The sequence below is a fragment of the Scyliorhinus canicula genome, chromosome 28 (assembly GCF_902713615.1).
Source record: "Scyliorhinus canicula chromosome 28, sScyCan1.1, whole genome shotgun sequence".
Taxonomy (NCBI): Eukaryota; Metazoa; Chordata; class Chondrichthyes; order Carcharhiniformes; family Scyliorhinidae; genus Scyliorhinus; species Scyliorhinus canicula.
In genome coordinates, this window is record NC_052173.1 from 10,549,385 (window position 1) to 10,563,005 (window position 13,621).

A 13,621-nucleotide genomic window follows, 5' to 3' on the forward strand; every position below is an offset into this window, starting at 1 on the left:
ACCGATGTAGCCTCATGTAACTTTATTTTTTCACTACGTGTTGGTGTATGTACTAAATGAGTCGACGCTGTATATTTGGACAAGGGAAGAGTTGGGACTTTCATTTGCAATGATGGTTCTTTGGGGTGTGGGTGTGTATGCGGGGGTTGTGTGCTGAAGGGGATTTCTTGGTTTTCCTGGGACCGGGCAAGGGGGAAGGAGACCTGGGCGGGGGCCTCCACACTGCGGGAGTGAGGTGGTGGGAGGGGCTGAGGCCATCGGAGCCTGGTAGAACATAGCCGGGGTTAAAAGTTGGGGGAAGGAACTGAGGTTGGGGGGAGGAGTGTAAAGAGGAAGTGGAGGTGAGGACTCTGGGAGGGGGTGTCTACAATTCATGGGTGCCATTCATGGTACTCTTTCGGGGATTGGATGGCATTGAATATTAGGTGGGTGGTGGACTATATGTGTCAACGGTGACCGGGGCGATTCCTTTTTCCTCCTTGGGAGGTTTAGTTTTATTTGATGCTTATATATTGTCAGGTGGGTCATTATTAGGGGGTTGGTGGGAGGATGGGATCGTTGTAGTTAATAAGGGAATTGACATTGTATTTGTTACCGTTTACTGTTTGTTGGTGGGTGGTGGGGGGTAAATTCTGAAGAAAATGTGAAAATGGAGGATAAAAATATTTTTCGAAAAAAAAATACAATACTTATACCTTCAGGCTCCCTGGAAACTCCTCTTAATTTATCTAGTTTCCTTAAGCAGCTGGCACTGGATTTCTTAACCATTACTCCATTGTATGGCTTTTCATCTAGCAAAGCTGAGAAAGATGTTCCCACTCCAGTTGCCTTTCCCCAACTGTTGTAGAAGCTACAACAGCTAAAACAAAAGAGCAGAGGAACGTTTTGTTTTCCCTTACTAATATAGTTACTAAGCAACTATATTTATTCTTTATGTCGTAGCTCTCTTTACCACAATGGAATCCCAGTTGGAACTTAACCATTACACGCACAGACAAACACCTTTATCCAGCATCAATCTAACTATAGGTCCCATCCAGGCACAGGGATTGAACCCACCAAAAACTGTACCTTATTTCTAATGTTTAGCAATACAAATCCCCAACAACGGGCAGCAATTTTGGATGAGCTCAAGTTTACAGAGACTGAAAGATGGGCTACTGGTCAGATGGAGAGCATTGGAATCGTTGAGGTTGGAGGTAATAAGGGCATGGATGACAGTTTCAGCAGCAGATGAACAAATGCAAGGGTGATAGAGGCAAAACTAGGCGGTCTTGGTAATGGTGAAAATTGGAAACTCAGCTCAGACTTAGGATAGATAAAAATCCAGGCCAGTAATTGGACAAAATATGGAAAATTTCTCTCATATTCCTTGAGGCAATCAACACTAGTCCAAGAGACCACCTTACATCAAATGCTGTTTGAGTTTTGAAATGCAATCATTACTTTCTATACTACTTGGCTTTCCATATTCATGTGACTTATGCTGTGCAGGAATGTCTGGCGGCCAGCCATATCACATTCAGTTCAATAAGGACATCACATGGTGGCATAGTGGTTAGCACTGCAGCCTCACGGCACCGAGGTCCCAGGTTTGATCCCAGCTCTGGGTCACTGTCCGTGTGGAGTTTGCACATTTTCCCTGTGTTTGCGTGGGTTTCGCCCCCACAACCCAAAGATGTGCAGGGTAGGTGAATTGGCCACGCTAAATTTCCCCTTAATTGGAAAAAATGAATTGGGTACTCTAATTTTTTTTTTAAAATAAGGACATCACACTAAGGACAGACTCACCTGATAAAGGAGCTACGCTCCGAAAACGCGTGATCCCAAATAAACCTGTTGGACTTTAACTTGGTGTTGTAAGACTTCTTACTGACATCACACTAGAAAGACTAGCCTTTGAGCTCGGAACAAATGCCATGCAGGAAACGATAGGGTAGATAAAGATAAACTATTTCTACCGGTTGGAGATTTGAAAACTAAGAGACATAGTCTAAAAATTAGGCCAGACCGTTCAGGGGAGATGCCACTCAAAGGGTGGTAGAGGTTTGGAACTTTCCTCCATGAACAGCAGTTGAAGCTACATCAGTTGTTAATTTAAAATTTGAGGTAGATTTTTGTTAAGCAAAAATATTACGGGATCTGGGCCAAAGGCAGGTTTCTGAAGTTAGGTCACAGATCTGCCTTGATCTAATTGAATAGAGGCTCAGGCTTGAGGGGCGGAATGGCCTACTCCTGTTCCTGTGTTCCATACAGGCCCGAACTTTATAGGCAGTGATGCTTTCCCGAGCCAGAAACAACTTGAAGGAGTGTAACATAATGACACATTTTGGAGGAAAGGAGATGGAAAACAACAGCTCAAAAAAACGCTTGGCAAATATTTTTCTGCAACTGCGCTCGTGATTGGGAGGCAGAAAGATGTACACAAACTACAACTCCCGGCAGGCCTAGTGGGGGTTTCCGGTGTGGGACGGAGTGCTTCCGGGTGACAGCTTTCCGCGCCTTTTTTTGCCTCAGAAAATGGCTTCAAGCGACAATCGGTATGATGCGGCTGAATTACCAGATTTACTCCCTGTTTATTATAGACGTCTTTTTCCATATTCGCAGTACTTCAGGTGGTTAAACTATGGTGGTGGTAAGGAAGAAACATTTTTTTTCTTTGCAAGTGCTGTTTGCTATTTTATGACTAAACTTTCGTTCCTGGGTTCAGGTATATTGGTTGCTTTCTATTCAAAGGTGCCTCTGTACTTATTTAAAACTACCTAAAATGCATTTCTTTGCTATTTAGTCATTCTCTTTTGTTCGATATAAAATGTTTAAAAGTATAATGGATCCTGTAATTAGGGGGAGGCAGTGGCGTACTGGTATTGTCACTGGACTAGTAATCCAGAGTAATGCTCTGGGAGTCCCAGGTTCAAATCCCACCACTGCAAATTGAATTCAATGTTTTAAAAATCTGGAATTAAAAGTCGAATATTAAAAGTTATATAAAAACCATCTGGTTCACTAATGTTGTTCAGGGAAGCAAATCTGCCAGCCTTACCTAGTTTAGCCTACATGTGACTCCAGTCCCACCCTCGAGGGCAATTAGTGATGGGCAAATGCTGGCACAGCCTGTGATGCCCAAGAACGAATTATAAAAAAGATGAGGAAAGTCCAGTCATGTAAAAGAGCTCTGCAATTATGTGATTTCAACATTGTCTTATATTTTATTGACAACTGCAAATTGCTGCTAATTTGGCACACCAACACCCACCCACCCCATTTAGACGGCCATCAAGGTAGGTGATTGAGATTTCTATGAAACAGATGGATACCAGTTACAAAATTATGGAAAGGAAGTTCAAATTAGTTATAGGCAAGAATTGTATTTAAATCCATGTTTATGCCATAAAAGTACATAAATACGACATACAAATCTACCATGTAACTTGTGCAAGAACAGAGGCTGCCTCTTACGCAACATTTACACAGGTTTTCTGTGTTAAACAACATCTCTTGAAGCTTCAAGGTTGGTTTGGAGCACCATTTTCACTGTTCAAAACATAACTACTGTCAGTTCATTTATGTTGCAGGTTGGCAGCAGGTAAAACTGACATGACGAGCTTATAGATTGCTGTTAAAAATCCAACAAGGTCACAGATGCCCTGCAGGGAACAGATCCAACTTTACCTGGCCTACGTGCGACTCCAATCCCACAATATAATTAACTAATGCTCTTTTAGAGTCGTTTAAACCGCTTGTAAGAAAACACAGCCAAGGTAACAAGGGATGGCTAATAACTGCAGCCATGTGAGCATCTCTCACTGAAATGCGCACATCTGTGATTTCTGTGCACTGTTAAAGGTGTATGTTTTGAAAGTGTCCACCAGAATAGTTTTAAAATCACCCAGTTTTTACAAATCAATGTTTTTCCCCCTGCCAAACTTGGGTTGAATAACCATGGTGAAATACATCTGCCACTGGTGAGTGAAACAGTTTAAAAATGAACTCTGTCGTACAAAAAGCCAATATGCTAAAGAAACCATTGAGTCATTGTATAATATGTCTCTTGGAACAGTGTGACCTGCTTTTTATGGCTCTGTACCACACAGACTGTCTTAACTCGCAAGGGTATTGGTTGGTTAGTGACTCGTTCTTTGTGTCAACAGTCCCTGAGAAATATTTCCAAAATCGAGAATTCTCCTTCACCCTGAAAGATGACATCTATGTGCGTTACCTATCCTTTAATAATCAGAATGAACTGGAGAAAGAGATGCAGAAAATGGTCCCGTATAAGATTGACATCGGAGCTGTCTACTCAAACAAGGTAACCCTTCAGTGCAAACATCAGAAGACTCAAAGTTCATAGGTTGGATAGGAAACTACCAATTTTAAGACATCATAATAGTGATGGTTCAGACATCAGTATTTATTTTATATGGCTTTTAGCACCAGGTCAAACATAGGCAAGGAAACTCCTGCTGATTATCAGGTACTGCCCACCATCAGCTGATGAATTGGCACTCCTCCATGTTGAACACCACCAACATGGGGGAAGCACTTGAGGGTGGCAGGGGTACAGACTGTGGGTACTCTGGGTGGGGGACTTCAATGTCCATCACCAAGGACCGAGGTGGCCAGGTCCAAAAACAGTTGCTAAGCTGGGACTGTGGCAGGTGGTGGGGTAACCAACATGGGCAGGGGGGGGGGAGAACATACATTACCTCATCCTCACCAACCTGCCTGCTGCAGATGCATCTGTCTATGACCGTATCGGTAGAAGTGACCACCGCACAGTCCTTGTCGAGATGAAGTCCCATCTTCACATTGAGGATACCCTCCATCATGTTGTGTGGCACTACCACCGCGCTAAATGGGATAGATTCAGAACGGATGTAGCAACTCCAGACTGTGGGCCATCAGCAGCAGAATTGTTCCCAATCACAATCTGTAACCCTATGGCCTGACATATCCCCCACTCTACCATTACGACCAAACTAGTGTATCAACTCTGGTTCAATGAAGAGTGCAGGAGAGCAGGCCAGGAGCAACACCAGGCATACTGAAAAATGAGGTGTCAACTAGTGAAGCTTTAACACAGGACCAGTTGTGTGCCAAACAACATGAGCAGCAAGTAATAGACAGCAAAACAATTCCACAACCAACGGATCAGATCTGAATTTTGCAGTCTTGACATACATCCAGCTGTGAATGGTGGTGGACAATTAAACAATTCACTGGAAGAGGAGACTCCACAAATATCCCCATCTTCAATGATGGAGGAGCCCAGCACATCTGTGCAAAAAAGAAGGCTGAAGTATTTGCAGCAACCTCCAGCCAGAAGTGCCGAGTGGATGACCTCCAGAGGTCCCCAGCATCGCAGATGTCAGTCTTCAGTCAATACGATACACTCCACGAGATATCAAGAAACAGCTGAAGGCACTGGATACTGCAAAGGCTATGGGCCCTGACAATATTCCAGCAATAATACTGAAGACTTGCCCTACAGAACTTGCCATGCCACTAGCCAAGCTGTTCCAGTGCAACTACAACACTGGCATCTACCTGGCAATGTGGAAAATTGCCCAGGTGTGTCCTGTGCAGAAGAAACAGGACAATATCAACCTGGCCAATTACCACCCTATCAGTGCACTCGCTCATCAGTAAAGGGATGGAAGGAGTCATCAGCAGCACTATCAAGTTGCACTTGCTCAGCAATAACCTGCTCTGTTTGGGTTCCACCAGGGTCACTCAGCTCCTGACCTCCATTACAACCTTAATTTAAGCATTGGACAAAAGAGCTGAATTCCAGAGCTGAGAGTGGCTTCCCTTGACATCAAGACATCATTTGATAGGGCATCAAGGGGCCCTAGCAAAACTGGAATCGGGGGGAACCCCTTTGATTGTTGGAGTCATACCCGGCACAAAGGAAGATGGTTGTGGTGGTTGGAGGTCAATCATCTCAGCTCCAGGACATCACTGCAGAAGTTCCTCGGGGTAGTGTCTGAGGCCTAACCATCTTCAGCTACTCAATGACCTTCCTTCCATCATGAGGTCAGAAATGGGGTTGGTTGCAGATTACTGCAGAATGTTTGGCACCATTCGCAACCTGTAGTGAAACAGCTCGTGTCTACATGCAGCAATGATGTGGAACATTGGCGAGACCATGCAGACACTGCGACAACGAATGAACGGATATCGTGCGGCAATCGCCAGGCAGGAATGTTGCCTTCCAGTCGGGGAACACTTCAGCAGTCAAGGGCATTCAGCCTCTGATCTCCGGGTAAGTGTTCTCCAAGGCAGCTTTCGGGACGCATGACGACGCAGAATCGGCGAGCAGAAACTTGTAGCCAAGTTCCGCACACACGAGTATGGCCTCAACCGGGACCTTGGATTCATGCTCTCTCCCCTCCCCCCCCCCCCCCCCCCCCCCCCCCCCCCCCCCCCCCCAAAATCTGGTCTGGGCTTGCAAAATCCTACCAACTGTCCTGGCTTGAGGCAATTCACACCTCTTTAACCTGTGATTATCCCTCTCTCCAGATGCTCCATCTGGACCTGTGGACTTAATTACCTGCAATTACTCGCATTCAAAGTATCGTCTTGCATCATTGACTTTGTTTATGTACGTGTTTCTGGCACCCACCTCTTCATTCATCTGAGGAAGGAGCAGTGCTCCGAAAGCCAGTGATTGAAACAAACCTGTTGGACTTTAACCTGGTGTTGTAAGACTTCTTACTGTACTTGCAGTAAGACCTGGACAATATTCAGGCTTTGGTGGACAAGTGGCTAGCAGCATATTGTGCCAGACAATGGCCATCCCCGACAAGAGAGGATCTTGCCCATGGCATTCAATGGCATTGCCATCACTGAATCCCCCACTATCAACATCCTTTTGGGGGGGGTGCGTGCGTGCACCATTGATTAGAAACTGAACTGGACTAGCCTTATAAATACTTTGGCTACAAGAGCAGGTCAGAGGCTAGGAATCTATCAGTGATTAAATTACCCCCTGAACCTGTCCATCATATACAAGGCACAAATTAGGAGTGTGATGGCATACTGTCCACTTGCCTGGATGAGTGCTGCGGCACGGTAGCACAGTGGGTAGCACTGTTGCTTCACAGCGCCAGGGTCCTAGGTTCGATTCCCGGTTTGGGTCACTGTCTGCAGAGCCTGCGCGTTCTCCCCGTGTGTGCGTGGGTTTCCTCCGGGTGCTCCGGTTTCCTCCCACAGTCCAAAGACGTGCTTGTTAGGTGAATTGGACATTCTGAATTCTCCCTCTGTGACCCGAACAGGCGCCGGAATGTGGCGACTAGGGGCTTTTCACAGTAACTTCATTGCAGTGTTAACGTAAGCCAACTTGTGACAATAATAAAGATTATTATTTAAAAGAAGCTCAACTTCATCCAGGTGAAGGTAACCCACTTGTTTGCTCCCCCTTCCACAAACATTGTCCCTCCAACGCACTGTTTTGTACAGTGTGTACCTTCTGCAACATGCACTGCAGAACCTCAACCAGGTTCCATAGGCCGCACCTTCCAAACTCGCACCTGCTACCATCTAGTAGACAATGGGTAGCAGACACGTGGGGACACCACCACCTGGAGGTTCCCCTCCAAGTCACTCTCCATCCCGACTGGAAATATATCAGCCGTTCCTTTAGTGTCATTGGGTCAAAATCCTGGAACTCCCTCCCTAACAGCACAGTTGGTGCACCTACACTGCAGGGACTGCAGCGGTTCAAGAAATAAGCTCATGATCACCCTCTCGTGGGGCACCTAGGGATGGGCAATAAATGCTGGCCTAACCAGCGATGCCCACATCCTGTAAATTGATTTTTTTTTTTTAAAAGAGGGAGCCTGAATTGCTGTGGCAGCATACACTTTTATAAGCATGTTGTAGTCTGGAACTATGGTTAGCGATGGTAGAGGCTGCAACATTCTTCCATCACATAGTTGATCAGGAATCTCTCTGCTCCTACACCTGCTATCGGATGCATTGGAAGGATTTGCAAGTTGATAGTCAAACCGATTGGCTGCATTATGAACATCGCTTTTTTATTTGAACATCCAGTCATGGGGTGGGGTTTGATCTGGTGCTTCTGGCTCGGGTGTAGGGATGATATCCACTGCGCCTGCACAAATTCTCAGTAATGTGTACTTAAATAGCACCAGTGAACATGTAACACAGTACCACCTACAGGAGTAATCAGTAATGCAGACACATCTGTTCAGTTTTGAATGATACATATGCACTGTGTACCATCAATATGTGACCGATGAATGAATTGACTGGCATATTATTGAGTACTTTAGCTGATTGTAGCCATGCTTCCAGCAGGGATATAACTGTAATAGAATCCATTGACCATGGTTGTGGGAGAGAGAGGGAGGGGGGAATGCAATTGTGTGCATGTTGTGTATTGAGCTCAGCTATGCTGCCTGTGCAATAAGATGGCCTGTAGGTACTCTGAAAATTCAGTTATTAATAGCAGTCAGTTCTCACTAAAGTGTTAATTCTTTCAGGTGGAGAGAGGAGGAAATTAGTGATGTGGAGTGATTCATAACTGTTCAGTGTTTTGTCTTTTGTAGCCTAGTCAGCATAACTCGGTGAAGTCAGGATCCTTCCATGCTGAATCTAAAGAGCTGGTCTTTGATATTGACATGACAGACTATGATGATGTTCGAACTTGTTGCAGGTATGTTGATTTGAAATGTTTTTTTTGCACGGACCCAGCGTTTTGCAGTGCTAAACCTGAGGTGGTTCTTGCTACTAAAACAGAAAATGCTGGCAACAATTGTTGTATCTGGGAAGGGAAGCAGAGTTAATGTTTCAGATTGCTGACTTGTCATCAGATTCTGGAAAAGTTGTTTTTACAATTGGCACTTTTGTAGTTTGGTTTGCAGAGGAGCACTGACTCCCTGCATTAACCCTGCTAAAAGTAGCTCCCTTACGCTAACAGTAGATCTGTCGGCTAAGGATGCTAAAATGTTGCAATGTGTGGCATAGTTAAGGAGAGTAAAGTGATAAAAGTACATGTGCTAGGCAAGTATGTTCAAAAGGAACTTTGAGGCTTCCTGTTAGCTGTAATTTCAGTGATAGAAAGGGCTACTGTTGGATTTTAAATTACCTCAGGAGTAGGCTTTTCCTCCCCTCAAATCTGCTCTTTATTCAATACGGTTATGGCTGATCTCCTCTAGGCCTCATCTCCACCTTCCTGCCTGCTCCCCATAATCCTTCATCTCGCTACTAATTAAAAACCTATGTCTCCTCAAATTTGTTTTGTGTTCCACCTTCCACTGCACTCTTGTGTCAAGAATTCCACAGATTCACAGTCCTTTGAGTGGACTTCTGTTTTAAATTCTGCCACCCCTAAGACTATGTTGCCTCTTGTTCTAGAACCCCACAGCTTTTACAGAAAGTTGGGGTAGAAGAATGTGTATAATGAGAATTGTGCAATAGTTTGAAAGATGTGGGTGCAATTTAAGTTGTGTTTCAATATTCAGGAACTTTGGAAACTGACTAGGTAGTTAGTCTTTGTGTTTAGTAAATTGGAACACAACTCCAATTAGCTAGGTGTTTTTGGTTTGGATTAAATTTTCTACTGGTTAACTTGTTTATTGGTCATGGAAGCGTTTTACTGTTTATATTTTTTTATTAAATCCTTTGCAGGTTGATGTTTGAAGGGGTGGGAAGTGGACTGGCTCATATTGGATTGTGATAGTTCACCGTTACTCGTGTCTCCTGTGCATCGTGGCTGAAGCCTGTAGTGCTCGTATTGAAAATGAAATGAAAATCGCTTATTGTCACGAGTAGGCTTCAAATGAAGTTACTGTGAAAAGCCCCTAGTCGCCACATTCCGGCGCCTGTTCGGGGAGGCTGGTACGGGAATTGAGCCGTGCTGCTGGCCTGCCTTGGTCTGCTTTCAAAGCCAGCGATTTAGCCCTGTGCTGGAATGTCTTTGAAATCTTTCAGAAGAATTCTGTCAAATTATTTTGTATTCTTCAGCTCTGCAGATATTTGCCGCAAGTGCTGGACACTAATGACCATTGCTATCAAGATTTTGGACAGAGCCTTGGGAGGTAAAATTGCATTGAGCTTTTTCTCCAGTAATTCTGCTTTTTGTTTTTTTGCGCAATTAATCTCTGCTGCAGGTCTTCAGGGGCCTTGCAGCCCTTTTGATACTAGAAGCAAGTGCCTTTGTCCTTGAGTGAGTGTCAGCGAGCTAATAGACAGTGGAGAGCATCACACATTCCAAAGGAGCTCACGGGTAGTGTTCGGAGACACAAACTCTTACTTGTTTTGCCTTCTTTACCGTTCTATTGCCACCTGAGTGCTGAGGTTAATTGAAACATGCTAATGCTGCCTCAGCTAGCCTCAAACCTGTTGGTAGTTTAGTCTTTCTAGGTTAACTCGACAATACACCAGACACCTCAACGTGGAGATATTTGCTTTGTCTCTATCCTAATAAATGGATTTTGATTTTTAAATGCTGGTGGACATCTACATTTTGTTCACTTTAGCTCTTCTCTAATAAACTACCACCAAAGTGGTTGAACCTGATTGGACTCTTATCTTATTGTTTTTCTGAGGTTGAGACAGGAACATGGTGTTCTATCATTCAACCCAGATTCTCTGGAGTGACTCATGTCTTTCCCTGTATGCTGAGATTACAAATAACCAGCAAGAACTAGTGGTCTGTTTCTGTCCAGTACATTCTGTAAGCAGCAACTTCATGTGGATCACACCCATATCTGACCAATTTGTGGCAGAGAGATTGGATCCAATATATTGTATTGCCCTTGAAGGAAAAGTAAGGGTGAGCAAAAGAGTAAATAGATAGATGGAGAAATACAGCACATAACAGGTCCTTCGGCCCACGATGTTGCGCCGAATTTTTGTCCTAGGTTAATCATAGAATTTTGGACAATTTTTCATGGCCAATCCACCCAACCTGCACATCTTTGGACTGTGGGAGGAAACCGGAGTACCCGGAGGAAACCCACGCACACACACTGAGGATGTGCAGACTCCACACAGACAGTGACCCAAGTCGAAATCGAACTTGGGACCCTGGAGCTGTGAAGCAATTGTGCTATCCACAATGCTACCGTGCTGCCCTTAAGAAGTTAACATACACTCCATTATTCTACCCTAATCCATGTACCTATCCAATAGCCGCTTGAAGGTCCCTAACGTTTCCGACTCAACTACTTCCACAGGCAGTGCATTCCATGCCCACACTACTCTCTGGGTAAAGAACCTACCTCTGACATCCCCTCTATATCTTCCACCATTTATCTTAAATTTATGTCCCCTTGTAATGGTGTGTTCCACCTGGGGAAAAAGTCTCTGACTGTCTATCTATTCCCCATATCATCTTATAAACCTCTATCAAGTCGCCCCTCATCCTTCTCTGTTCTAATGAGAAAAGGCCTATCACCCTCAACCATGTGAGACCTACTCTCCATTCCAGGCAACATCCTGGTAAATCTCCTTTGCACCTTTTCCAAAGCTTCCACATCCTTCCTAAAATGAGGCGACCAGAACTGCACACCGTACTCCAAATGTGGCCTGACCAAGGTTTTGTACAGCTGCATCATCACCTCTCGGCTCTTAAATTCAATCCCTCTGCTAATGAACGCTAGCACAGGCCTTCTTCACAGCTCTATCCACTTGAGTGGCAACTTTCAAAGATCTATGAACATAGACCCCAAGATCTCTCTGCTCCTCCACATTGCCAAGAACCCTACCGTTAACCCTGTATTCCGCATTCATATTTCTCCTTCCAAAATGGACAACCTCACACTTGTCAGGGTTAAACTCCATCTGCCACTTCTCAGCCCAGCTCTGCATTCTATCTATGTCTCTTTGAAGCCGACAACAGCCCTCCTCACTATCCACAACTCCACCAATCTTCGTATCATCCGCAAATTTACTGACCCACCCTTCAACTCCCTCATCCAAGTCGTTAATGAAAATCACAAACAGCAGAGGACCCAGAACTGATCCCTGCGGTACGCCACTGATAACTGGGCTCCAGGCTGAATATGTGCCATCCACCATCACACTGTCCTCTCCGACAATATGGCCCCTCTCGTTTGTAAATACTGAAGAAAAATACTTGTTCAAGACCTCTCCTATCTCTTCAGACTCAATACACAATCTCCCGCTACTGTTCTTGATCGGACCTACCCTCGCTCTAGTCATTCTCATATTTCTCACATATGTGTAAAAGGCCTTGGGGTTTTCCTTGATCCTACCCGCCAAAGATTTTTAATGCCCTCTCTTAGCTCTCCTAATCCCTTTCTTCAGTTCCCTCCTGGCTATCTTGTATCCCTCCAGCGCCCTGTCTGAACCTTGTTTCTTCAGCCTTACATAAGTCTCCTTCTTCCTCTTAACAAGACATTCAACCTCTCTTGTCAACCATGGTTCCCTCACTTGACCATCTCTTCCCTGACTGACAGGGACATACATATCAAAGACACGCAGTACCTGTTCCTTGAACAAGTTCCACATTTCACTTGTGTCCTTCCCTGACAGCCGATGTTCCCAACTTCTGCACGTCAATTCTTGTCTGACAGCATTGTATTTACCCTTCCCCCAATTATAAACCTTGCCCTGTTGCACGCACCTATCCCTCTCCATTTCTAAAGTGAAAGTCACAGAATTGTGGTCACTACCTCCAAAATGCTCCCCCACTAACAAATCTATCACCTGCCCTGGTTCATTACCAAGTACTGAATCCAATATGGCCTCCCCTCTGGTCGGACAATCTACATACTGTGTTAGAAAAGCTTCCTGGACACTGCACAAACACTACCCCATCCAAACTATTTGATCTAAAGAGTTTCCACTCAATGTTTGGGAAGTTGAAGTCACCCATGACTACTACCCTGTGACTTCTGCACCTTTCCAAAATCTGTTCCTCCACATCTCTGCTGCTATTGGGGGGGCCTATAGAAAACTCCCAACAGGGTGACTGCTCCTTTCCTATTTCTGACTTCAACCCATATTACCTCAGTAGGCAGATCCCCCTCGAACTGCCTTTCTGCAGCTGTTATACTATCTCTAATTAACAATGCCACACCCCCCCCCCCCCCCCCCCACCTCTTTTACCATCCTCCCTAATCTTGTTGAAACATCTATAACCAGGGACCTCCAACAACCATTTCTGCCCCTCTTCTATCCAAGTTTCCGTGATGGCCACCACATCGTAGTCCCAAGTACCGATCCATGCCTTAAGTTCACCCACCTTATTCCTGATGCTTCTTGCATTAAAGTATACACACTTCAACCCATCTCCTTGCCTGCAAGTACTCTCCTTTGTCAGTGTTACCTTCCCCACTGCATCACTACGTGCTTTGGCGTCCTGAATATCGGCTTCCTTAGTTGCTGGACTACAGATCCGGTTCCCATTCCCCTGCCAAATTAGTTTAAACCCTCCCGAAGACCACCCCCTCCCAGGATATTGGTGCCCCTCTGGTTCAGATGCAACTCGTCCTGCTTGTACAGGTCCCACCTTCCCCAGAATGCGCTCCAATTATCCAAATACCTGAAGCCCTCCCTCCTACACCATTCCTGCAGCCACGTGTTCAACTGCACTCTCTCCCTATTCCTAGCCTCGCTATCACGTGGC

At 45.0% G+C, this 13,621-nt stretch overlaps 1 protein-coding gene across 2 annotated transcripts in view; it reads left to right on the forward strand.

Annotated features, from left to right (window-relative positions):
- The first annotated feature begins 2,477 nt into the window (after positions 1–2,477).
- The window catches only part of prim1 (DNA primase subunit 1), a 31,727-nt gene continuing 20,583 nt past the window's right edge, over positions 2,478–13,621 (forward strand). The window contains exons 1-4 of one of the 2 annotated variants that reach the window (XM_038786596.1): positions 2,478–2,635; positions 4,152–4,309; positions 8,574–8,680; positions 9,991–10,064. In XM_038786596.1, the coding sequence (XP_038642524.1) occupies positions 2,521–2,635; positions 4,152–4,309; positions 8,574–8,680; positions 9,991–10,064 (454 nt within the window). In that variant the 5' untranslated portion in view covers positions 2,478–2,520. Of the gene's footprint in view, positions 2,711–4,151; positions 4,310–8,573; positions 8,681–9,990; positions 10,065–13,621 lie in introns of both variants that reach the window. The other variant, XM_038786595.1, reaches the window with a different exon arrangement.